Source organism: Leucopleurus acutus (genome assembly GCF_964270905.1).
Source record: "Leucopleurus acutus genome assembly, chromosome: 8".
Classification (NCBI taxonomy): Eukaryota; Metazoa; Chordata; class Mammalia; order Artiodactyla; family Delphinidae; genus Leucopleurus; species Leucopleurus acutus.
Window position 1 is genome coordinate 14951273 of NC_139151.1, and position 26915 is coordinate 14978187.

At 43.5% G+C, this 26915-nt stretch overlaps 1 protein-coding gene and 1 pseudogene across 2 annotated transcripts in view; both read right to left on the bottom strand.

The window, feature by feature from the left end:
- The window catches only part of KMT2A (lysine methyltransferase 2A), a gene marked incomplete at its 5' end in the record, with an annotated part of 73117 nt that extends 47304 nt beyond the window's left edge, over positions 1-25813 (bottom strand). The window contains 3 exon segments of the mRNA XM_082845736.1: positions 23148-23246; positions 25345-25572; positions 25574-25813. Of these exon segments, the coding sequence (XP_082701862.1) occupies positions 23148-23246; positions 25345-25572; positions 25574-25813 (567 nt within the window).
- Positions 1-26915, bottom strand: part of LOC309964907 (trehalase-like) — a 419483-nt pseudogene that overhangs the window by 168604 nt on the left and 223964 nt on the right. The window lies entirely within an intron of this gene.

Here is a 26915-nt window from a genome sequence, read left to right on the forward strand (position 1 = left end):
GGAGACACAAATGAATTTGGAAAATTTAGCCTCTATGTATTACTCATCATCATTCATATGGATATTATTATAAAATAACTTAATACTGAAATAAATGGACCCAGCCATATGGCTTCATTACAGACAATAGGAGCTGTGTAGTAATTGAACAATGCATTGATAAGTCACCTTTGGTACACAGTACATAGGGGACAGTCCTAAATTTCAAACTATAGATACAGCCCAAAACAATTAAAGAATGACTTTAATTCAAGTAAGCAAATCAGTACAATGGCAGAAATATACAGCCCCAATAAAACAAATACCTTTTCAACAGGTAGTTAAGTCTACAGACACATAAGGAATAATCTACAATATCATAATCTCCTGTCTACTAAATATTAATAGAGACTGAAATTGCCATTATCGTCAGTTCCTTAACTCAGGAACTGACATTTAGATGTGATTTCTATACATTTGAGATCCAGAGATTCTCAACATGCATTTTATGGCATCATTTTTAAATGCCCTGTGATAAGAGACTTAATGGTGGGCAGCAGCATTTGTGAAAGGGATGATGAATTGACTACACCAATTCAAGAATACATCCAAGAATAACTGAAGGAACCATCTTATTTTCAGTCATACTGAGAAAAGGCAAAAGCTTCTCTTTACCTCTAACTTTTAACCTGCCTTTTAAGAAAATACTAAGGATTTAAACGATTTTGAACAAATTGTCAAGAAATATGGTCTATTTAAACAACCTGATTAATAGAAATCCACCGATTCAGAAGCTAAGAGTTTTCTACAAAGAGATAAGAATTTCAGATGCCAGAAACAAAATCCACATAAAATAAGAACAAAATAAGGAATTATAGACAGATTTTCTTGTACCTCCAATTTATACTGATAATCCCCAAACTAAGTTCCAACAGTTAAAGCCCCCCAATTGTAGAGGGGGCCACTTCATCCTCTCGTTTGTCGGCACGTGCCACCACTGAAGAGAGGGAAGGGCTTGTCTGAGGTCTCAATTCTTTTATTTATTGGAGCGTTGTAAGGAATAAATGAAATAATTTATGTAAGGTATGTAATTTATGTAAAATCATTCATAAAACTATAATGTGGTGTCCATATTGTAGTTCTTATTATTGATGTGGCTTTAGAAGCTGAAGTTCTGAAGGGCCAAATGACTTGCCCAAGATCATACAGTTATTTGCAAATAACTTCCTACCATAATGGCTACAATCTAAAACTATAAATAAATATGTAAAGGAATCCAATAAGTCACCTACAGTACAAAATACCCTATTCTTTCAGCTACTATTAAAGTAACATGACACCCATTTCCAAATCCTTAAAGTTTCTGATTTAATTCATTCTTTCCCTGCATTATCCTTATGGAACAACTGCTAATCTATGCATTTCACAAAGACATCTGAGGATTTCCTAACGCTTGCCAGGGGACTACATTGCTAAATGCATAAGTTCTATGCTCCAAGTGTTGCAATGAGAGAGTTCTAGCAACTATACATACAATAGCCAACAGGTAAAGTAACCAACAGCTGAAGTAATGAAAAATGTTTAATCTTTAAAAGAAACATAAGAGATCCACATTGCTATGTTTATTATCAGCAACCTTAGTGAGTCACTTTTCTATATTTCTAACTTTCACAATATGTAACTGTACAACCCTAATTCAGTGTGCTCCAAAAGAGTACTACTGAGCTGTCAAGCAGTAATTTAAGTAACTCTGCCAATGTTTAAAGTTTCCAAGTACTTTCCAAAATGACAGAAGGCATTAACTCTTTCTTTGTGGTCTTGTAGTTGGAATAAGAAAAGAATGACTTGACTTCCACCCAAGAGCTTTCTTTTCACTTCAAATATAGACTGACTTCTTGAAGCATGCTTAAAAAAATAAGCACCCATTGTTTAAACAATCCAGACAGTTTAGCCAAAAACAAAAGCCATCATTGTTATGTTAAAGAGTTCTGGTCAGCTAACTCTGAACTTCCAATTCCACGTAGAAGTCCCCCCAAATCTAAGGAAAACCAAGCTGAGAAAGCACTGGGGGAAAAAATGCTGCAAGAAGGTGCTACAAATGAAGTCCTTTTTGCCTCTCCTGTCGCTCCCATCACCCCCTTTAAACACACGGGGTTCCTGGAAGATGCAGTAAACAAGGTAACAGTGCTAGCTTCCCAGGGATTTAGGCTTGCCTAGAAATCAAAAGACTAAGTCAAAATGTCTACAAAAAAAGGTAACAAGAGAAGCTGCAATTAAATCCATGTTTGGCACTATAGCATCATAAGCCTGGACACTCGTGAAGAGAGGAAACAGAAGACCCCACGCTACACAGGATGAAGTACTCCTGGAAACTGGGCCCAAACAGCCACCCATACTTTTCCTTTCACTCTGGCTTCCTCTGATGAGCACAGCACTCCAAGACAAACTATAGGCAAGAGGCAACAAACCTATTCCTTCTGGATAATGATGTCACTAGATCGTCAAGATTTTACCCTTTTCTTACCTCCAAAGACAGAAAAATATCCTTGCCGAGTTGAGCACCATAAAATACTGTTGGACCATATTTAGCTTCCGGAGATTAGGAATGCAATGAAGCTAATGTTGTTTCCCAAGTGAAAGCTAATTCTAAAATAATACATGTGTGGAATTTCTTTATTATCCCTACCCCTACCTCTAGGGGTTATTTGAGAACTTCCAAACATACGTTTACTAGCAAATTCTACGGTACCCATAAATATCTTAACATTTGATTTTTATTTTAATGGCAGAATTTTAATCCTTTAGTGGCTATTATATTTGTGATGAAGCAACAGGAATATGTTTTCCACAAGTGAATCTAAGTGAACCCAAAGTATTACAGACAACGATGTTTACAGATAAAATGTAATGACGAAGGTATTTTAGAAAAATACATGAAGTTCTGTATTTCAAGGAATTATGTACTGCTAGGACAACTCTGCAAACAAAACACTATTTCTTTTACTTGTCCATTCATTCAAAAACCATTTATATGCTATCTGTTCCCAATGCAAAGGTAAGTAGTAAGACATGATCCTGCTCCCAAGAAGTAGCTAAAGCAGACAGGCAGGTGCACAATCTCAGCCTTCCTTTAAAAAGCCAAAATCCCTTAAAAAGTCGGTGAAGGATAAATTACTACGTAATTCATATTCTGGAATAAAAAACTGGCTTAAATCTTGGAATAGTTCATTCTTCCACTTGTATTAGTATTAGGTTCATGGAGAAATAGTCAACAAATCTCAAAATTCTTTCAAAGGATGGCAATGTCGATCTCCACGCCTCAGTATTGTACTAGGCACCACTCCAGCATTAGAAATCTGAGAGAGTTTAAGTAATCGAGACCTAAATCATCTGCAGTGATTAGATGCGACACAGTTCCTAGTAAGACCAGTGATCTGATAAACTTGCAACTGAGAAAGTCAATGCCTTTTCCTTCCTACCCCCAACTAAAATAGATTTTAGCTCCTCCCGTAAGTTCTTCCCAATTTAGTCAGAGCAGAAATCATTCACCTGGAGTTCTTCACCTCCCAATCTAATGTGGAGGTTCCAAAGCTATTTTGAAAACTCTTCTATTAAACAAGCTTGGCCACACCTGGCCTTTGATGAATAAGGCCTAGGATAACCGCTCATAACCTTCTTTCTTTTCTAGCAAGAGACTCAGCACTTCAGAGCACTGAATTAGATGGTAAGTACCTTAGCATTCTTCTGTCTCCAAAATGGTTTAGTCTTTAGAGTTTAAAAAAAAAATCAAATTTCTTCACCTACAGAGGTTTATTGATGAATCAACTGAAAATAACATCAAAAACCACAGACAGTATCAAAAGCACCTGATACGTAATTGTTTGAAATTCTTTGTTTTGAAGGCTTATAATTTTTGGTATCATCATATATGGTTCCATCATATGAGGAGGCCACAGAACTAAGAAAATTACTAAGAACAACTAAAGAAGACGAAGAAACGTCAAGGAGGCATATTGTGCATCTCAGTAGCTCTAGTTAAAGAAGAGTAACACTTCTCCTCTGGGAATTTATTCCAGTTAGCTACACTGCTGCTGGCACATTTCTCTGAGTGTCTATCGCTACAAGCTCTAAAATAACAAGGGCTTGGGAATTCCCTGGTGGTTCAGTGGTTAGGACTCTGTGCTTTCACTGCTAAGGGCCTGCATTCGATCTCTGGTTGGAGAACTAAGATCCCACAAGCTGGGCAGTGTGGCCAAAAAGATAAATAAATTAAAAAAATAAAATACCAAGGTCTTAGCGCTGCATTTTAAAGACATAATCACCAGTACTTAATTAGCATAATGGATAAAGAATGTGTTTACAAGTTTGTCTCCTTCTCTAGAGCACTCACTCTTTAAAGACAGGGAAAGTTTACTTATTCATTGTTGTATTTTAGTATCTGGCACAAATTTAGAGTAATAAATGTTTGTAAAATGAAAATAAAGGAAATGCAGTACGCTGTTTAAAAAACATTACGTGGTAATAGCACAGTAGCATAAAATACTGGTGCACTCAAAAGAATTAGACAATAAGATTCTTCTTTTAAGAATTCATAGGGAGGGGTCTTCCCTGGTGGCACAGTGGTTAAGAATCCACCTGCCAGTGCAGGGGACATGGATTTGAGCCCTGGTCCAGGAAGATCCCATGTGCTACGGAGCAACTAAGCCTGTGCACCACAACTACTGAGCCCACGTGCCACAACTACTGAAGCCAGCACGCCTAGAACCCGTGCTCCGCAACAAGAGAAGCCTGGCAATGAGAAGCCCACACACTGCAACCAAGAGTAGCCTCTGCTCGCAGCAACTAGAGAAAGCCCTGGCACAGCAACGAAGACCCAACACAGCCAAAAATAAATTAATTAATTAATTTAAAAAAAAACACAAAAACTAATGGAATGCAGTGTGTTTCCTGCTATGCCAGAGGAATACACATGCCAGAGAAATGAATATGGAAGCACAGCAGAAAGGTGACTAACCCAGTCAAGGAGAAAGAGTCAGGAAAGCCACTGCAGAAAGGGTGAAAGCCTACTCAAACTTCGAAAGGATGGTAAATTAGGGTTGAAGGGAGATATTTCAGGCAGAGAGAATAACACATACAAAGGCACAGAGATACAAAAGAGCATGGCATGGAGTGAAATTACAGACAGTTCAGTAGGGCTGAGGCCCTAGCTGATGTGGGAAAGGAGCATTAAGATACTGAGGAGGAAAAAAGGCAGAGGCAGATCATGAAAGGCCTTAAATGCCTTTCTGAGTTTGAAGTTTATCTTCAAGGAAGTGTGGGCCTCATCCTGAGGGCTACAGCTCATCAGTAACACTTTCGGGCAGGAGAGAAGCATGATTAGATTTATATTTTCAAAAGATCACTATGACAGCAGTGGGGAAGTAGAGACTGCCTTTAAAACCAGAGGCAGTAAGAACAGCTATAAAATGACTGCAGTGGCAATGGGGATTAAGGAAAAGGGCAGATTCCATAGACAGTTAGGAGGCAAAATGAACAAGGTTTCAATATAAAGGGTTCAGGGGATGGAAAGAATCAGTAAAGACTTGCAGGTGTTGGGCTTAGGTTGATTAGGTTTATGGTGATATATTTATAAGACTGGGAAAAAAGAAAGAAGAGAGGTTTCTAGGAGCAGGAGGGAAATCAGTTTAGACGCATGAATTTGAAATGTCTGTCCAAGTTGTAAGATATAATGATCTGGAGAAAGCGCATCTGATTCAATGAATTTATGAATGCTGAAACTGTGTATATAAACAGTCACCCAGGGAGAGAATACAGAGAGAAAAAGAGGATACACGGCAGATCCCCAGGGAATACCCACACTTCACGTACAGGGGAAAGGGACGCTAAGGGGGGAGATAGAGATGGAATGGCCAAGGAGACAGATCATGTGTCTAAGTACAGAACAGTCAAGGGAAGAATACGCATCAAGAGATGGCCAAGTTGGGGAGGGATACAAAAGGATTTTGTACAGAGGATATCAAAATTGGGAGGTCACCTATGACCTTACCAAGGTCAACTTCAAGGCAGTGTTAGAGGCAGGAGGAACCAAAGCGCAGTGGGTCAAGGTGTGATTAAAAAGTGACAAAAATGGAAGTCAGTGTAGACCACTCTTTTGGAAAAACTCAATTACATGGGAAAGGACACAGTGGGCACAAAGTAAGGAAAGATTTGCCTGGGGGGATTACTTATTTGTTTGTTTATTGGCCGCACCGCACAGCATGTGGGATCTTAGTTTCCCCACAGTGTGGAGTCTTAACCACTGGACAGCCAGGGAAGTCCAGGACTACTTTTTTTTTTTTTTTTGCGGTACGCGGGCCTCTCACTGTTGTGGCTTCTCCCATTGCGGAGCACAGGCTCCGAACGCGCAGGCTCAGCGGCCATGGCTCACAGGTCCAGCCGCTCCGCGGCATGTGGGATCCTCCCGGACCGGGGCACGAACCCGTGTACCCTGCATCAGCAGGCGGACTCTCAACCACTGCGCCACCAGGGAAGCCCCAGGACTACTTTTTGAGTTGAATGTGTTTACAGGCTGAAAGAGAACACAGCAGCCAGGAAGAGACTGAAAATTCTCAACAGCAAATCTCTAATAAATGGGAAAGGGATGGGGAGGAGGGGTTGGCAGTGAAAGAGAATGAAGGCAAAGTGCAACAGAAGGGAGCTATCAGAAAAGGGGCTAAGCGTGCATTTAGTTGCAGAGAAGTTGATAGGCAGGAGTTAAGCTTAGAGAGTTTGCTGAAATCACAGGCAAAACTCTGTTTATATGGGCATCTGCCAGACGAGAGACACAGATTTCTTCAGATTCTCAAAGAAAAAAAGCAGCTCACAACCTACAAAAGTTTTTTAGACCGTAGCTCTAAAGGAAATAAATCATGGACAATGGCTGGTTAAGAATAAATGGGAGGGCTTCCCTGGTGGCGCGGTGGTTAAGAATCCGCCTGCCAGTGCAGGGGACACAGGTTCGAGCCCTGGTCTGGGAAGATCCCACATGCCGCGGAGCAACTAAGCCCACGCGCCACAACTACTGAGCCTGTGCTCTAGAGCCCGCGAGCCGAAACTACTGAGCCCACGTGCCACAACTACTGAAGTCCGCATGCCTAAAGCCCATGCTCCTCAACTAGAGAAGCCACCACACTGCAAAGAGTAGCCCCGCTCACCGCAACTAGAGAAAACCAGCATGGAGCAACGAAGACCCAACGCAGCCAAAATAAATAAATAATTTATTTATTTAAAAAAAAAAGAATTTTAAAAAAAAAAAGAATAAATGGGAGGGGGGGGACTTCCCTGGTGGTCCAGCGGTTAAGACTCCACGCTCCCAGTGTAGGGAGCCCAGGTTTGATCCCTGGTCAGGGAATTAGATCCCACATGCCACAACTAAAGATCCCCATAGAGATCCCGCATGCTGCAACAAAGATCCCCAATCAATCGATCGATCGATCAATATTTTTTAAAAAAAAGAATAAATGGGAGGGGGTAATGGGGAGAAGTGGGAAATTAGATGCAAAAATTGATAAAAATTGATTTGGTTGGAAAGGGGTAGCCACAGCAGGGCCAAGATCAAAGACAAATAAAGTATCAGAACCTTGTTAATTCTAGGATGGTATGGTCAAAGCTCACCCAATACACAGTAGGAGCTACCTTTGGGTCTCGAATGTAGACAAGGCATAACTCTGAAGTTTGAAGTTTATTCTAGATACATACATATGAAATTAGAGTAGGAAAGAGACTGAATAACTGGAGAGCAGATAGCAGCCTACAGCCAAAATTCAAATGGGACTGGCATTCAATCACTCCAGCAAGTATTTACTGAGTGTTGCCAGGCACTGTTTTAGACTACACAGGTGAAGAACTGACAAAATTCCTGCCCCATGAGAAAATAACCATGTAACAAATAAAGAATGCAGTGAGGGCGTGAAGGATTGATGGGGGTTACCTGTGAGGGCTGTTTTCACTAGGGTGGTCAGAAAAGGCTTCTGACCTTGGCAAACTGTGGGCCACAGGCCAAATCTGGACTGCCAACTGGTTTGTTCAGTCCATGAACTAAGAATGGTTTTTAACATTTTTAAATGGTTAAAAAAATCCAAAGAAGAATATTTTATGCACATGAAAGTTATAAGAAATTCAAATTTCAGTGTGCATAAATAAAGTTTTATTGGCACACAGCCCCATGTGTCATTTCTGTATTGTCTATGGCTGCTCCTGGACCACAACAGCAGGGGGGAGTCGTTGCGACAGAGACCATCTGGCCCTTTACAGAAAAAAGTGGCTGAACCCAGATTTAGACCTAAATGATGAGAAAAAGACAGACATATAAAGATCTAGGTGGCATAGTATTCTAGCTAGATAGTAAGTGCAAAGGCCCAGAGACAGCAACGAGCATGGCATGTATGACAGACCAAAAGGCCAGTGTGGCCGTGCAGCAGAATGAGTGAGATGAGAAGAGGTGGTGCTGGAAGAAGCAGACCTGACCAGAGGCCAGATCATGTACGGCTTTGCCAGACAGGGTAAGAAATCTGGATTTATCCAAGCAGTGGGGAGAAGGGAGATGCGGGAGAGATCCCAACATGTTTAAAGTGAGGGAATAGTAAGATCTGACTGATTTACACATGGAATCTACAGTTGCTGTGTGAAGAACAAACTTCACTGAGGTAAGAACACAAGCAGGGAGATAAGGGAATAGTCCAACCAAAAGATTATAATGGGCAAGTGTGGGGTTTTGGTAGGAGAATTAATAAGAGGAAGTTGGATTTAAGGTATTTTGGAGGTAGTACAGACAGAATTTGCTGATGGGTTATTTGGAATGTGAATATAGAGAGAAATCAAGGATAACTCTCAAATTTTAGGCCTGAGCTATTGGGTAAAGGGCAGAGTCATTCTGAAACAAGGAGAAAGGAGAAAATCAAGACTTTCTGGACATGGGAAGTGTAAGATACCTACTAAATATCCAAGTGCTTCAATGCATATCTGTTTCCTTGTCTGGGAATAGCAGTGGCTACCTCAGCAGGTGGGCAAGATTAGGTGAGATGATACACGTGAAGCACTGAGAATACTGCCTGACCCACAACACTCAATGAACACTCATCATGCTTATTATTATTATGCAAATGGAATGTCAAATAGGCAGCTGGAAATACAAGCCTGGGACTCAGAGAAGCAGTCAAGGTTTAGAGACAAAGATTTAGGAGTCCTCAGCATACAGATGAGGCCTGGATGAGGTCACTGAGGACAAGTGCACAGATAGAGAAGGTGGCCAAAGGCAGACTCTTAGGTGATGCCAGCATTCAGGGGAGTTAAGCAGAGGAAGGAAGCCATACAGAATACTGAAAATTAATAACCAATGAGTTAAGAAAAAAGCAGATGAGTGTAGTGTTACAGAATCCAAGAAAAGAGTGTTTCAAGAAGGGAGTGGTCACCTGGTTCAAATGCTGCCCAAAGGTTGAACAGGAGGAGGACTGAGAATTATCTATTCAATCTGGCAAGAGAGAGGCCCTTGAGGATTTTGATAAGAGCAATTTCCTAGAGTCATGGGGATAAAAGCCCAATTGCAGGGGTTGAGGAGTGGCTGAGAGGTGAGAAAGTGGCACCTGCAATTACATACTGCACTTTCAAGGAGTTCTGTTGCGAAAGGGAGCAGAAAATTGGGTAGTAGCTGGGGGAGGACCTGGGGTCAAGGGTTTTTTAAAACAAGGATTATATTAAGACAGTTTTATATGTTGATGAGAGAGAAACTGGTGATGCAGGAGAGAGGGGGAATAACTGCAGGAATGACCCTGAGTAGATGAGAGGGGATGGAATCCAGAGTACAAGTGGAGAGTGGCACTTCTTCAGTTGTAGAAGGCAGTAAAGGATGTGCTAGTGCTTAAGTTCCCTTTTAACAGGAAGGGGAAAGCTATTAAATACCCTGGGAGTGGGCTTCCCTGGTGGCGCAGTGGTCGAGAGTCCGCCTGCCGATGCAGGGGACGTGGGTTCGTGCCCCAGTCTGGGAAGATCCCACATGCCGCGAAGCGGCTGGGACCGTGAGCCATGGCCGCTGAGCCTGCGCGTCCGGAGCCTGTGCTCCGCAACAGGAGAGGCCACAACAGTGAGAGGCCCGCATACCGCAAAAAAAAAAAAAAAAAAATACCCTGGGCGTACTTTAATATCTTGATTCATATCTTGATTCACGTATCAAGTGGTATAACTGACTGGTATAACTGACTCTCAAGAATCAGTAAATCAGTAAATGAAGACTACTATTTGAATTGCTCCCAAGAACAGTTCTGATATTAGTTTTGAGAGCTTTCTTTGGCCTTCAAATTACCAACTTCCAAAGTATCTTGCAAGGTATTATATTTTTAGTATTTATATTCATGCTATATTTTAAGCCGAGCTCAGTAAAGAGAAATTAGACAGTAAGTTCCATGAGGGAAGGGGGGAAGGGACCTGTTCAATGCTAATGCCCCAATACTTGGTCATCTGCCTGGTACATAAAAGATGTTCTTTGAAAAACAGATTAGATTTCCAGTCACCGTTTCTTACTCTGTAGAGTGCTATGTTTATGAATGCCATTTAGGGGGAAGATGAGCCTCTTTGCAAGCAGTTTTTCACCATTTGTAAAAGAAAAAAAGATAGTGACACCTGTAAATCATTTCCAAAAAGTGAATTTAACAATGGTGTTTTTGAATTTATAAGAAGGGAAAAGAATAAAATACTCAAGCATAGTCAAATACACAGATATCAGGAGACAAACTTCTTAAGCCAAGATGGTTTCTGAAATCCAAGCAGTCTAGAAATGTACACAGTTACTGAACTGACATCATAGTCTCTTGTCAACAGAATGGCAGGGACAGGGCCAAGGCCAGATTCTCTCTGGCTACTGGTGCCTCAAAGAGAACTGTGGCTGTTTGAATGCAAAACAGATAGGAAGAGATTTACACTGTTTTAAATATGATCTCTGCCTGATACTGAGAAATGTTAACCCCCAAAGCCACCTAGGATTAAAGAGTGCAAAGACAGTAACACAATGTTCTTCAATAACAATAGTTGGTAAAATTTTCACCCACACAAGAATGAAATTGTTTTCAAATATTTAATTCAATTCTACCTAGCAACTCTCACCTAAGAAATACAAATGATACCCACTTTGTAATTAAAGAAAGAAGTAGTTCCTCATCCTCACTCCATTATCAACAAGAGCAAGAAGCAAAGATGCTCAAAACAGCTAAACAAATGAGACAGGTGAACTCCACCCATCCTGCTCCGGAAAAAGAGGTCGACAAAAAGAAGATCATTGTCTTAAAAAAAAAAAAAAAAAAAAAAGGCAAAATGAATGCACTACATCAGATAGTAAGCTATACAGATTCTTGGCAATGCCCCAAATCACTTCACACGACCTTAAAAAACAAACAAACAAACAAAAATCAGGACTTCCAAACTCCTAGGTTCCAAGTCTGAACTGGTTTATCTACTTGCTGAAGCAAAAGAAATAAGCCCACTTATATACTGTAGAAATTAAATTAATCAGCACAATGACAGGGTTTATTCGTCTCTGTTTAACAGGAAAGTACCACAAAATGACTAGATCCACTTGAATAGGCTGGAAAAATTAAACAAACACCAACACTGTTTTCAGAGATGGTTCTTTTTATTACAAGAGGTTTTGGTCCTCCATATGCCAACTTTCAGCAGTTAACTTCATTTTGAGCTATATGTTCATTCAACTACAAGTTTCTATTATAAAATTTGTAGTTCTTTCTTCCAGCTTGTTCTGATCTTGCTGCAAAAGTCAGGTTGCATCTTTCCTTCTGGGCTGTCGAATGATCAACAGCAACTAAAGTAACATTGAGAAATTCACAACTTTCTTTCCTCTAAAGGTAAAAAGAGTTATCTCTCCAAAAAGCCAGTTTTCTGAAGGAGCAAAGTGAAGTTACATGACAAAAGTAAATAATCCCTTTGGCAAAACAACAAAGCTACTAAGTCAGCCAACAAAATTTTGACCTAACATTTTTGAGGAATTAATGTACAATATATGAGTTGGGAAGTTGTGTTCTTACTAACTTAAAAAACCAACTGACTCTTCTGACTACTACATCATATTTGGAAGTTTCATCACCACATTCTGAGAAGCACACATTAGGTGGCATTAACTTACTTAAAAAAAAAGTCCCTGGTATTTTATTAGTCAACACTGGAATCTCTCAAGTAGAATAAAGAATCAGGAGAGGGCTTCTCTGGTGGCGCGGTGGTTGGGAGTCTGCCTGCCGATGCGGGGGACGTGGGTTCGTGCCCCAGTCTGGGGGGATGCCGCGTGCCGCGGAGCGGCTGGGCCCGTGGACCGTGGCCGCTGGGCCTGCGTGTCCGGAGCCTGCGCCCCACAACGGGGGAGGCCGCGGCGGTGGGAGGCCCGCGTACCGAAAAAAAAAAAAAAAAGAATCATGAGAATTATTCTTTGCCGTTTTATAATCTTTTGTTTTCTGAATTTCTACTTGTATGAGGAGCAATTGAAAGTTACGGGAAAAGGGGCTTCCCTGGTGGCGCAGTGGTTAAGAATCCACCTGCCAGGGCTTCCCTGGTGGCGCAGTGGTTAAGAATCCGCCTGCCAAAGCAGGGGACACGGGTTCGATCCCTGGTCCAGGAAGATCCCACATGCCGCGGAGCAACTAAGCCCATGTGCCACAACTACTGAGCCTGTGCTCTAGAGCCCGTGAGCCACAACTACTGAGCCTGCATGCTGCAACTACTGAAACCCACGCTCCTAGAACCCGTACTCCACAACAAGAGAAGCCAACGCAATGAGAAGCCCGTGCACTGCAATGAACAGTAGCCCCCACTCAGCCCCTGCTCGCCACAACTAGAGAAAGCCTGCGCGCAGCAACAAAGACCCTACTCAGCCAATAAATAAATAAATAAATAAATTTATTTATTTATTTATTTATTTTAAAAAAGAATCCAACTGCCAATGCAGGGGACACGGGTTCGAGCCCTGGCCCATGAAGATCCCACATGCCGCGGAGCAACTAAGCCTGTGCACCACAACTACTGAGCCTGCGAGCCACAACTACTGAAGCCCAGGCGCCTAGAGCCTGTGCTCTGCAACAAGAGAAGCCACTGCAAGGAGAAGCCCGCTGCACCGCAATGAAGAGTAGCCCGGCTCACTGCAAGTAGAGAAAGCCCGCGCACAGCAACAAAGACCCAATGCAGCCAAAAATAAATAAAGAAAATAAATAAAAATTAAAAAAAAAAAAGTTACGGGAAAAGTATGCCTCCCTTATATTTCCAATTCCCAGTTTCTCAAATGACACCAATTTTACAATTAGGGAATCAAGCTGCCCTTCACTTTGCCACCACTTGCAGAATCCCTGCAACAATCCAGCTTCACCTTTGAACTCCAGTCATTTTATGAGATGATCTGGTTAACAGTAGACAGCATTTACTATATGAAACTTAGAAAATATTCATTATATTTTTAATATTTAAAGCCAAATAACCTTAAATAAGCCTAGTATCCATTTATCTACAAGAAGGAAATTATACACAATTCCAGTACTAAATTCCAAAGTCCTAAAGCTTCAATAACCCACTCAAGGTTTTGCGACTAAGAGCTAGTAGGAAAATGAGCTGGTGTTAATATCAGCTCTGCCCAGACTTTTGGTAATCTATATGAATAATCCCAATTCACAGTTTTCATTCTGACTGTACCGGAAATGCTTTTCGCAACCCAACATATCTAAAAAGGTTTCATTCTAAGTAATGTAAGCCCTCCTCATGGCCTCAAAAGCCAAGGGTCAGAGGCCTTTATAATCCTCATTCACATGAAGCCAACTTATTAGACTGGAAAGGATTTACAAAGCACTTGTTATAATGCATCCACAAGCAGTGATACCCTTAACAAGGGATATTCTGAAGCACAGCTCTTTAGACTACAACTGAAAATGGACATAAAAGCTACAAATATTTGTTTCCTATATTGAGACCACATCTACTACTTTCCCTGGTTTCTCTTGATGTTTAAGGTTTCCCTCTTAGCTCCCTCTTAGCTCATTTTCTAAGTTTTTATTCTCCTATAAAACCACTATAAAATCATTTCACACACAAAAAAATCATTTCATAAAGACATTTCTTTGGAGCTTACTACTGAAAGTTAATTATTGCCATAAACTGACAATTCAAATACTTCTTAGGGAGCCAGTGAGACCCTAGGACCCCTTGGGGAATATTAAAAAGTATAAAACATGATCCATGCCCTCTAGGATCTAAATAGAAATATACTTATTGAGTCAGAGAATGAGAAGGTAGCTTGAGAAGTCATTTTACACATACATAGGCAGGACTCCTGTCCTTTAAAATTCACTCCAGAGAAGATCATAAAATTATTTCGGTAATCTTTTCGCCATCACTATAATGAAAACCATCATTAGCAACAAGTTCCTTACACAACTACCCTTTGCTTCAATTTAAAACTATTTTTCTCTTATTTTAGCATCAGTAGAGCTGGAAAACAGCTGGTTACCATTCCTAATAATGGATCCATTCATGTTTTTTGAAGAGTTATTAAGTTGCCTCTTAACTTTTCATTCTCCCAACCTTTCCTCATAGGTCTGACTTCCAATCATATAATCATCTTTTGAGTCTCCTCAGAAACCTCTCCAAGGTACCCTCATCCCCTCTAAGTTGAGGAACCTAGAAGTGGAAACAACACTCAAGTAAGTGGGTGATCAGTGCCAGCATTATCTATATAAAAGATGATGCCGGGCTTCCCTGGTGGCGCGGTGGTTGAGAGTCTGCCTGCTGATGCAGGGGACATGGGTTTGTGCCCCGGTCCGGGAAGATCCCACATGCCGCGGAGCGGCTGGGCCCATGAGCCACGGCTGCTGAGCCTGTGCGTCCGGAGCCTGTGCTCTGCAACGGGAGAGGCCACAACAGTGAGAGGCCCGCGTACCGCAAAAAAAAAAGATGATGCCATCCCATCAGGATTCCTCAACACTTTTTTTTTTTTAACATCTTTATTAGAGTATAATTGCTTTACAATGGTGTGTTAGTTTCTGCTTTACAACACTCAACATCACTTTTAAAGCCCTAATCGGTACTTTTACAAAAATGTCCTTTGATGGCTCTTAAGACTTTCCTCTGCGGTACTTAAGTTAGCTTACTATTTTTCAAAATTACTCAAAATTATCCTGCTAATAGTCTTCCACAACATAATAGCTTATGCGATATGTCCTTGCAAAGTGTTCCTAGAAGTTGTATGTATACCAAATTTTCAGTTCAACAAACATTCACTGATCACCTTCTATATGAAAAGTCACCACTGTAAACAATATAAAACACAAATGATGACTCAGAAATGGTCTGTGTCTTAAGGAAATCATAATCTATTGGGGGAAAGACAGACACAATCAGAAGTATTTACAACACAAAGTATTCTGGAGTAAATTCTTTAAGGGTAGGTAAAGTACAGTAAGAAAACAGGAAAGAAGTTGAATTTCAGCTAGTAGTGGTATCTTGAAAGCTTCACGGAAGAGTTGGGATCTGGGGATCTGAACTGAGCCATGAAAGATGAATAAGTCAGAGGCAGGTCAAGATGGGAAACATTTTAAGGCAAAGGAAAGGCATTAGCAAAGGTGTAAAGGCAGGTACACACAGACTGTGGAGAACATCTAATAGACTGGTAGTTCAATATGGTTGAAGCACTTTAAGTGAAAATGTGTGTTCAGGAGATAACGTTCAAAATGTAGAAATGTAGGCCAGCTAGATTATAAAGGGCTGGGAATTCTAAATCTTATTTTACATTCAGTGAGTAGTCAAAGGGTTTTAGGAATAAAGTGACAGAATCAGATCTGTATTTAAGAAAACCACTGGCACCACTATACAGTGAAAAGGAAGGCAGTGAGACCGGTTAGGTGCTTATGGTTTTAATCCATGCAAAGGTAATGGAAATTTAAAGTAGGATGGTAAAAACAGAAAAACAGGGACACATTAAAGAAACAATACAATAGTATCACAGACAAGCCTCAGAAATTTATTGGATGGGCTGAGAAGAGAAAGGGACTGAAGGTACCACAGTGCAGAGAGCGTGAACAAGCCTTCGAATAGTTACAGATTTGGATTTGAATTCTAGCTCTGCCACTTACTAGCCATACGACTTAAGGAAACCTATTTAACGTGTCTGTACCTCGGTTTCTTCATCTGTAAAAGGCAGTGTATTAAGTATTTCAGCAAACCCTTTTTTTTTTTTTTTTTTTGCAGTACGCGGGCCTCTCACTGCCGCGGCCTCTCCCGCCACGGAGCACAGGCCCCGGACGCGCAGGCTCAGCGGCCATGGCTCACGGGCCCAGCCGCTCCGCGGCATGCGGGATCCTTCCGGACCGGGGCCCGAACCCGCGTCCCCTGCATCGGCAGGCGGACTCCCAACCACTGCGCCACCAGGGAAGCCCAAACCCTTTTTTTTTTTAAGCGAGATAAAAGAGAACTATATTTTTCCTCCTTAAGCATATTATCCTCTACTAGGTGAAGTTTAACTTGTTTTTGACTATTCTGCTCGTGGTTATTTTTATTTCTCAAGTTAAGTTCCAACCTACAACTTAGCATTTCTTCTGTAATTAAATTGTTAGCTGCATTGATCTCCACAGACCAACACTTACTCTCCACTCTCCCTAAGCTAAAACTTGAGAACAAATGTCAAATAGCTACCAAGTATAGACTAATGAATCTGAACTTGGGGGCCAAGAAGCCTGAAGAACCTCGAAGTTGTTTTAGGAAATCACCAAGTACTCATACTCAAAAAGATAAGGAACACTAGTTACAGGGACCAAGGGTAGCAACCCCAATATAGCTGTCTTGGCTTGACAGTTATGCAACTCATGAAGGCACTGCCTTCCTTGGTTACCTACCTGCCTATTTACTGTCCTGTTCTTTTTATTCCCTTTTATGCCTTATCGCTAATAACATTCTAGTTGGATACCAACGGTACCCACTGTTACCAAGATGTGTGACTGGCTTCAGTTTGGTTCCACCTAGCTTACTGATGAACTTGACACCCATACCAAAATCAAGAACATTCTAAAGTCAAGATTATAGCACTCGAATAGGTATATATGTGTACACATATATATGTATACCTCCAAGTAAAAAAAACCTGTTACCTCGGTGGGGGGAAAAAAAAAAAGATTAAGCACTCCTGTCCTTACAATCTGAGTCCTACTGAGTCCTAATAATAATTAGGGATCCCTCTGTACCAGGCAAAGTGCTAAGTACTTTGCATGCATAATTTCAATTAAGCCTCACAATAATCTTATGAAGCACAATTACCACTGATTTACAAATGAAGAAACTGAAGCACAGAGAGGTTAAGGAAGTTTTTCAAGGTCATTCAGCTAATAAATAGTGGAGCCAAGATTTGAACCCAGGCAGTCTGAACCCAGAGCCCATGGTCTTAATAAACTCTTAATTACTGTGCTGTACTATCTCACACTATTACAGATTACATAATGAGATTCTGTCCTTCCTTTGTAAAGGTATTTACATATGCACAAATAAAAAATCCTTGCTGGAGAGATTACAAAAGGATTTCCTCATTAACTAAGCTTAAAGAGATGTTATCCACATGGTTTTACTGCTTATAATTAAAGGCAATAATAATCTAGGGACAATGTTGTATGCTTGTGTTTGATCTAAAAATCAGTCAATACTCATGGATGGACAGAAGTTGAATACAAGCACGTGTAAATATTTATTCCTTTAGGTGTAGATATTTATTACAGATACGTGTGATTAACTACTCCCCAGTTTTTAGAACTGAGATAGTACAAAGGAGAGCTTAGTGAAAAAAAATTTCTCCAAATACACTCCTCACAAGTAATGTTACTCCCCTAATTCAAGACAGAAAGCCACAATTACTTTGATGCTGTAAAATGAGAATGAAACAATGATGCTTCAGCAAAGCGTGGACCATAAGGGTTGGATCTCTCTAAAACAATTCGAATGTTAGAAAGCTTCATAGCTCTCAATGATGAGAGACATCAAAACATCTACACCCAAACATTCCAACCAAACCCAAAAACACAGAAATGCAAGAAAACAGATAAAATATATGGAAAAAACTCCAACTCCAGAAATAAATGGCAGTTGAATAGCTCCTACCCACTGGTGCCCCACAAGGCACTGCTGAAGCGATAATTAAAGGTAAAACAGCTGGGGAAATCCCTTTAGTCTATTTGTCCAACAGAAAAACAACTACTCATTTCAAAGAAAGGGGAATTTTCATACACTGCACAGAAAACTGCCAACTAACTCTTACATTTATATCTTTGTTTCCTTAAAACTAAAACTCATTAGAATAGTTGCATTCAAAATCTAAAAAGTTAAACCAAGTTTGAACTCTAAGAAGTTTCATACGAATCCTACAAGGGGATTTATATCATCCAAAACAACTGCAAGTCACACAGCAGCATTCTTCTTTCAAATGTCTTAGTCTTTAAAAGCAAACGCCTAGCAGCACCTCCAGCCTCCTGGTTGGCTTCCCCTGGTGTGTAACCTGACAAGGTACAAAGCTCATTGAAATATTTAACAGTGGTGGTATGGATTTCTTTGGATAGATCAAGAAAAGCAGCTCATCCTTTTTAAAAACATAAAGAACCATTTTATGGGATGCCATTCCCTCAGTCCAAGTGTCTCTGTATTTCCTCAGGGCTTTCTCAGAGAAGTTATTGAGGGGGAAAATGAAAAGGCTAACAAAAGGACCCCTTTTCTCTCCCTATTCCCAACATAATCCACCTCAGCCACAGGGCCAGTTGCATCCACACTGTCATAAATGCCAGCAATTAGAGAATTAGGCCATAAAACCACCCACTCAGGTATAAGAGCGCAGGCCTCCAGCTTTATTTCATGCATGCCATAAACTTCCTTCTTTCAGGCCTTCTTCACAACCAAGGAAATGACAATAACAACAACAAAAAAGTAGCCCTTTGTCCGCCTCATACTGATGTGATCAATGAAACCATCTGGGTCCAGGTGAAGGACTCAAGATTCCTTCTTCTTAATAAAGACTGCATTTCCTCTAGCATGGCACATATAGATCCGTTAAAGGACATGCTGTATTTTGAGCACTAACATAACGCGAACTAAAGTGAAGCTACATTTTCCAGAAAAATTACTTTCCCTGCTTCTGAAACTGCTCTAGAAACCTAGCCAATTCTTGATCTTCTCAGGAAATACTGGAGGCTACAAGAGTTTTCTTAATTAACTCAATAATTTCTAGATCCTCCTGCAGTCTTTTCTAATCAAAAAAGTTAATTCAAATATCAAAGTTAACTCTATGCTTTAAAATCTGATACAATTTAGGAACAATCAGTAATTTCATTTGATTGACTGTCTTCACAACCACAAAACCCCGAAGTCTGTGATTTACTCCATAAGCTTTTATTTATCAAGCTTTAAATCAATCTAGATAAGACCCAAACAACACTTTTTAATAGTAAACTCTTTAGCTTCCTTCTTCCTACTAGTGCCTATAGGGTTAAGCATCTGACTAAAATGTAGGTACCTCATGTCAGACTCATTAGTAATTTAACTTTTCTTAATTCCTGAAAATAACGTATGCAAACAAAAGAAGGTCCCATCCCAGCAATCCTAGAATAAATTCCTCCCAAAGTAGTGATAGTCACAAAGCTTCCCCCTTTCTCATAGGTCTATGCCACTGGGCTCTCCACCTTGGCAGAGGAAGAATGGAAAGAGACAAGATATTTACAAAAGGCCGGATTGAAGGCCTTCAGTTAAGTGCTAGAAGGAAGCTGAAGTTCTGTGCCAACACTAGTGGAATGTGGGCAGGCACAAAGAGATCTTAATTAGGAGACCTACAATTAAAACAGTGAGTCTCCAAAGGAGAGAGAGGCACTGCAGTCTGTTATGCCTCAGAGCAAGCGAAACAAGTGTTGGCCACCCCCCCTAGCCACAGGGCAAGGAAGGCAACGGGTATTAAGCCTGCACAGCTGCTCTATGGAAGGCCAGCTCCCAGGTGAGCAGAGATGGGAGGGGAGTCAAGATGGGAGTATTTTCTCTTCTCAACTTCCAATCAAAAGTCAATCACTATTTTGTGAACGATGATTTCCTACAAGAGCATGTGCCTTAAGATAATTAGATGGAAGGTAAAGATGGGGACAAGTGATATGCCTTTCAGCGAAAGATGAAGAAAAGTTCTAAAGACTGCACTTGTGATGATCAGTACAAACTAAACTACGTTTTAGAGCGTATTAACAACTACTCCCTGCAATGTAGGTACCATCACTTTGGATTTGTAAATACATTAGTGTACTGGATTTTTTTTCATTTAAAAGCTCACACATCTAAAGGAATATACCACCTAGACTGAAAATAACTTCCCTTTTGGAGAGTCAGGAATCTACAATATTGAAAACATGAAAACAAATTTAGCCAAACAAGAGGGCCTCTCAACACCAGATAATGAGTTATACTTAAAATTTTATCTTCACTTTTCTTATAAATGAAATTGGTCAACTTCAGCAAAGAACTTTTTCCATAAAATCCTTACATTTTTTTCCATACAATGAAAACTATCCCACCAAGTTCAAATTTCTCTTCCCAATAATAATGGCAGTTTAATGGCAAATGTACACTCTGACATTAAAAATTACCAAACAGGGCTTCCCTGGTGGCACAGTGGTTGAGAATCCGCCTGCCAATGCAGGAAACGCGGGTTCCATCCCTGGTCCGGGAAGATCCCACATGCCGTGGAGCAACTAAGCCTGTGCGCCACAACGACCGAGCCTGCGCTCTAGAGCCCACAAGCCACAACTACTGAGCTCGCGTGCTACAACTACTGAAGCCCGCGCACCTAAAGCCCGTGCTCCGCGAGAAGAGAAGGAAGCCACCACAATGAGAAGACTGCGCACCGCAACGAAGAGTAGCCCCCGTTCGCCACAACTAGAGAAAGCCCGCGCACAGCAACAAAGACCCAATGCAGCCAAAAAAGAAAAAAAAAAATTACCAAACAAGCTCACTGACTCTGACTTTTTAAATAAATTCAGAATAAGAAGTTCTGACCTGAGCAAATAATTAATATAACAGAGAGGAATCAGAATACTGGAGCAGAAAAGATTCCTGCGCTGACATTTAGCCCAACCGTTTCATTTTACTGATCGGAAATTTCAAGTTAAAAGTGAAACTGTCCAGACTGGTGAGTGACAGAGACGAGTGCGAGGAGAGCCCATGTCCATCGACTTTCACGCGGAGGGGCTTCTTCTAGTCTACTTGTGTTCTCTGCTTCACTTTCCTTCTGCCCAGCTCAGGATTAGCTGTGAAGGTAATGAAGGAGCAACTCCCACTCTTGGCACATATGCCCAACGAACATCAAAAAAAAAATCACAGACACTCTCCCACTCCAGGACCACCATCTTTTCTAAGCCCAACCCAAGAGCCCACCTTAGTCCACCCGAACTAAACTGCCATTTCAAATACAGACAAATACATACCAATGTTGTGATTCGGTTTCCATTTATATCTAATCAAAGTTCGCCATGTTATGATCAGGGTGGATATTCTGCTTTTAACATTTTGTGAGGTGGTAGGAATGGTAACTGGATTATGAAAGTAATAAACAAAGATTACTTGCTGATAAATAGACCATTTCTGGGGTTCACATTAAAACAGCCCAAATTCTAGTCAACAGAGAGGATGCTGTACTGTGTTTAATTAGATGGCAAAGTAGAGTCACATATATACCACCTGAAACAATCCTCAGAAAAGTGGGACCCTGACACCATGCAGGGGAAAGGGAAGGCGGAAAAGCAGACCTCCGTGATTTCTCACAGTGTTCAATCAAATAAAACTCTAACTCTACTTCATAATTGTCACACAGAAAGCCCAAATAGGAGTTCAGCAACATCTATATCTTTTTTAAAATAATCCCATTCTGATAGACCTTGGTCACGAAGAACTCTTACATGTAGTTATTACTCAGAGAGATATCAATCCCGAGGGAAGTTCAGAACCTATGGCAGTAAAGGACAAATCTTCTACAGCTAAAGGAGTTTAAACAGGGAACTGATATGGAAGTTTTGTCACCTTTCAACCACCTTAGCTTAGTATTCATAAGTATTAACTTACGTTTTGTTATGAAGTTATAGTCATTATTCACTGAAAGCGAACCAGAATTTAAAGAGGCTAGAATCCTTTTGGATCACAAACCACGTCTTCATGAATCCAGACAAGCCTTGATACAGATCTGTGAGCAACTTCTGAGAAACAATCTTTAGAACTCTATGTCAGCCCGTGGGAACCCTAAACCTCCTTGTTGGAACTTTATCATTGATTTGTAAGACTCTGTAACAAAATGCTTGGTTTCCACCTTGAAAACAACCAGGTCAAAGGATATAATCACATGGTTTAGTACTAAGCCATACCATGGGTTAGCACTCATGAACGCATACCATTAACCCATCCTAGATTAACTCAAACTACCACATAAAAGGCTTACCAATGGAACAACAGCTCATTCAAGCCTAATTCAGAAAAAATACTGAAGTTTAATGTAAGGAGTCAACCACTTTCCTCATAATGAAGTAGCAACTACTGTTCAGGCAAAAGTTTTAAAGAAAAAAGGTATTAATATGATCTTATTTGAAATTACTGCATTTCCTTGACAGGCTTTACACTACATACTACTGCTAAGCAAAATAATGCCAGTGGGTAAGAAAATGTTAGCACCTGATTAAAACTTTAAAGGTGATTTGTCAAAGACCAACAGACAAAATATTCTGGTGCCCAGACATTAGGTCCCTGAATCCAGGTGGCTCTCTTTCTAACCAGTCTCTTGTAAAGCTATGATTGGAAGCTGTCAGCATAAAACTTTGCTTTTGAATATGTGATAACAACATTTGGAATGTGAACACTTGGTCCTTCAGTATAAAATAAATAAGCATGCTAAACAAGAAGAAAATGCTTCTCAGGATCCCCTTAAAAATAGACTGACTTCTCCTAATAGAGACTTTCTTATTATACTCAAATATACATGGGGCTAAAATTCTACATATAACCAGGCAAGTCTCAATTTTGAAAACAAGCAGGTAAATGAAATGTCAGTAAGTCTATTTTTTTTTTTTTTTGCTGCTGTATCTTTTAAAAAAGCAAAATCAACTCACATTTAAGCACCAACTCCATGCAAGTAACCTGAACGGTTCAGTCTTTTTGTCATGTATGAGGCCTTTGGTTCTCCAACTACATGGGATCTGTGTTGTTAGCTTAAAAAATACAGAATTGGCCTTTCAAAAAAAAAATAATAATCTACAGCAACCAATAAATAGTCTCAAACAACCTTGCTGACTGCAGCTGCCTTCTGAAGGCTGGGAAAAGGAGGTGGAGAGAGAGCAGAGAGAGGCAGGGAAAAGGGACGCTGCAGCTAGCTACATCGCAAGGAACACGCCCCCATCATGTCCTCCTTGCTCTGTCAGAAGGCGGGTTGTTGTCAGTCTCCTGATCAGGATGCCTTAGAAACGATTTAAAAAAGGAGGCAGGAAGACTAACAACTAAAAAATGCCAGCTCCTTGAAAGGAGGGGCCAGGGTCCCTGGGATCTCCTCCCTCCCCTTCTGCCCAGGATCTTTCTGTAGATCTAAAGGGGTGCGGGGCACAATAGGGGGCGAGGGGTTTGCCCAGGATATTTTGTGTGCACCAACGGCAGAGCACGCAGGAAACGGCTGGTTGTTATCTTTCCCTTTCTGTTTCAATCAAGAGCACTCCAAAGCAGCAACCCCCTACCCCCCTCCGCTTCAGCCCCTAGCAGCTGCTCTTCCTCCTAGCATCCCCCATCCCATTCTCCCCCTTCCCCTAGGATTCAAACTCCCCCTTCTGCATCCAATGTAAAACAAATGCGCAACGCCACTGGCTGAACCTGAACTCAACTTCCCTTCCCAGGGCAACTTTCCTTTTGGCTGAAGGGAGCTGAATAATGCCTATCAAAGCATCCCCATTCTCGCCCCAGTACTAAATGGGGAAGGGGCAAAGCTGGAGATCCTTCATCCACCTTGGGTCCCCCTCAAACAAATCAGAGAGAGAACGCTAACTCCTTCTAAGGAATAACTTTGCTTCATAACCTCTTCATAACCCTCTTTCTCTCAACCAGAAGCAGCCACCACCACCGCACTACAGTAAAACTGTCCCTTATCTACTCTCCTCACCCCAACCCTGCTTCCCCCACCCCTTCCAAGCCCCAGGATTGGCCTAGGAAAAGGTGGATCAATAATGAAATGACGGAGAAAAGGAGAAGGGCGGGAGGGAGCTAGGTTTGAAGACTGCGTGCTCTCAGGCGCAGTGGGTGGGGTAGGAGAGCAGCTGCTTCCCCTGGGAGGATGCTGCCCAAGTACCCCACAAACACCGCCCCTCACGGGGGCCCCCTTCCCCAGAGCTGGAGGGAAAACCTGCCTCCTCTCCAGGGGGAATGGTGGAAAGCTGCTCTTCTCTGAGCCTAGGGGACAGTGGACAATTTTCCCCTCGAAGATGCCACTAATCCTTCATTCTAAAGGAGGGAAAGGGTGGAGTGAAGGTAGAGTAATCCCCTGCTACCAATAGGCTAGAAACTGCAGCTCTGTAAAATGGGGGAAACAGACTGCTGTAGGAGGAGATCGCCGTTATCTTCAGAAGGAAAGAAGGCGAAGGGAGGCAAGGTGGAGAGGAAAGTAGCTTTTTCCTGGTGGGGAAGGGCGGGATGAGGGGAGAACCTCTCCGCTGGGGGTAGGGGGGGTGCGGGTGGAGGTGAAGGAAGGGGGAGTGGCTGGTAGTGTAGGGACCTGGCCCGGGGACGGAGCGAGGGTTCATCAGGTTTTCGAAAGCAAGGTGCTAGAAGGGACATCGGTCCCCAAGGGTGGGAGAAGAACGTGGCTTTGGATGAGGCCATCCCCCGAGAGATGCCCAAGAGGAAAACTGCCCCAGGAGTAAAACATCTGCCCAGAGAGGGAGGCGGGGATGTGGCGGGATCAAGTCTCTAGGAGGGAGGGAGGGAGGAATCTCGCTCGGATGAGGTAATCTGTGAAAGGGAGGAGGGGTTCAGTCCCGGGATGGGAAACCCGGGCGAGGGGTCTGTGCCAGAGGATGTGGGGAAGGGTCAGGGGAAGGAGGGTGGGGGGTCAAACGCCCTCGGCCAGATGGGTCCGAACCCCGGGGTGGGGACGCCTGGGGGCCTGCACCCCTGGATGGGGGTCCCGAGATGGGAGGGCCATCTGCCCCGGGTCAGGGACCCCAGGATGGTCCCCGAATTGGGATGCTCCACAATCCCGGATGGGGGAGGGGAGGGGGCTCCGCAGAGGGTCGAGACCCCGGACCTGGGGGTTCCTCGCCCCCTTACCTCTCCGCTGCCGCCTCCCCCGCCGCTCTCCCCAAACACGGCCCGGAACCGGCGCAGGTTGGTGCCGATGGCTGCCGAGACCTGCAGCGCCGCGTCGAAGCCCGGGCCCACCCGGAGCAGGGCCGGCCCAGAGGAGGCTGAGGACGATGACGAAGACGAAGACGAGGCGGACGACGAGGAGGCTGCTGAGGCGGCGGCCGCTCCCCCTGGAACACCAACCCCGCCGCTTCGCCGCCGCCGCCGCCGCCGCCGCCGCCGCCGCCGCCGCCGCGGCCGCCGCCGCGGCCGCCACAGCCGGGGGGGAGGGGGGCGCCCCGGGGCCGCCGCCGCCGACCAGGGGCCCGGGGGGAAGCAGCAGGGCCGGGACGCGTTGCCGCGGGGCGCCCCCTAGGCCCCGGCGCCCCCCGCCGCCGCCGCCCCCGGTGGTCCCGGGTCGGGCGGGGAAGCGCCACCGACAGCTGTGCGCCATGTTCGCCCCGTGAAGTGAAGCAGCGAGAGGGAGAGGCGACAACACAGGGGGGCGGGGAGGCGGAGGGGGGGGCCGCGGGCCCCGGAACCTGCCTGGCCCGCTCGGCGCCGCCCGGCCGCCTGCACCCCGTGGCCGCTATGCCGAGGGCCGGGCCGCGCCAGCCGGCCCAGCAAGCTGTATAGCGGGCTCGGGCCCGCGCTGCCGACGCCGGGCCGCGGCTACGCCATCCCGAGGCCCGGGCCGCAGCCTGCCGCCCGCCCGCCCGCCCCGCAACCTGGATAACTGCGTGCCCCGCCCTCCGGGAGCGGCATTACTCGGGAAAAGGAGGGGGGAAGGAAGCCCAGGAGCCCGACGCGGAGCGCGGGTTCCGGGGAGAGGGGGAGGGGTGAGGACTACGGAGAGGATGGAGGCGGAGGGAGGCCGGCCGCCTGCAGCCTCTAGAGCCGAGAGGCCGATTACACACGTTCCCGGGATGCTCTGGGAATCGAACCGCCCGGGAGAGCAGCTTCCAGTCTAACGCGGCTGCCGGGCCGGGGACGAGTGCGCCTTCTCCGCCTCGAGGCACGGATACGAGAGGGGTTAGCCCGGATTTAACGCTTCTAGAATAAAAGAGCCCTTATTGTGCTACAGGCAAGACGGAATTGTTGCCCAGTTTACTATATGCAAAATAGAAAGGGCCTCAATGAATGCGCTTTAAAAAATAATAAGAAAAGAGCCCCTCCCATTTTCAGGCTGGAGCTCTCTCCAAAATGCACACACCGAGTGGTCGGCCTCTCGCCACCTCCTCGCCCTACTGTGCGCTCGGGGCTGAGAAACCTCTGGCTTTGGTGCCCTTCTGCAGAGTTGGGTTGTGTTTCTCCAGCCCGGGCACTGGAGCCGCGGCGTGCTCCGCTAACGAGGCGGCGTTACAACGAAGCTGAAACTGGGTGGCTAACGGGGCCTGGAGGGAAGAGGCGGGCAAAAGCGCCCCCGCCCCTTCTTCCTCAGTTCTCTGCCTGCCGCTGCATGCAAAGCAGACCCTAATGTATGCACGCAGAGCGGGGGGGCTCGCGACCACGTTTCTGATTAAGAGAGGGGGAGGAGAAGAGCGTTGGGCATTATG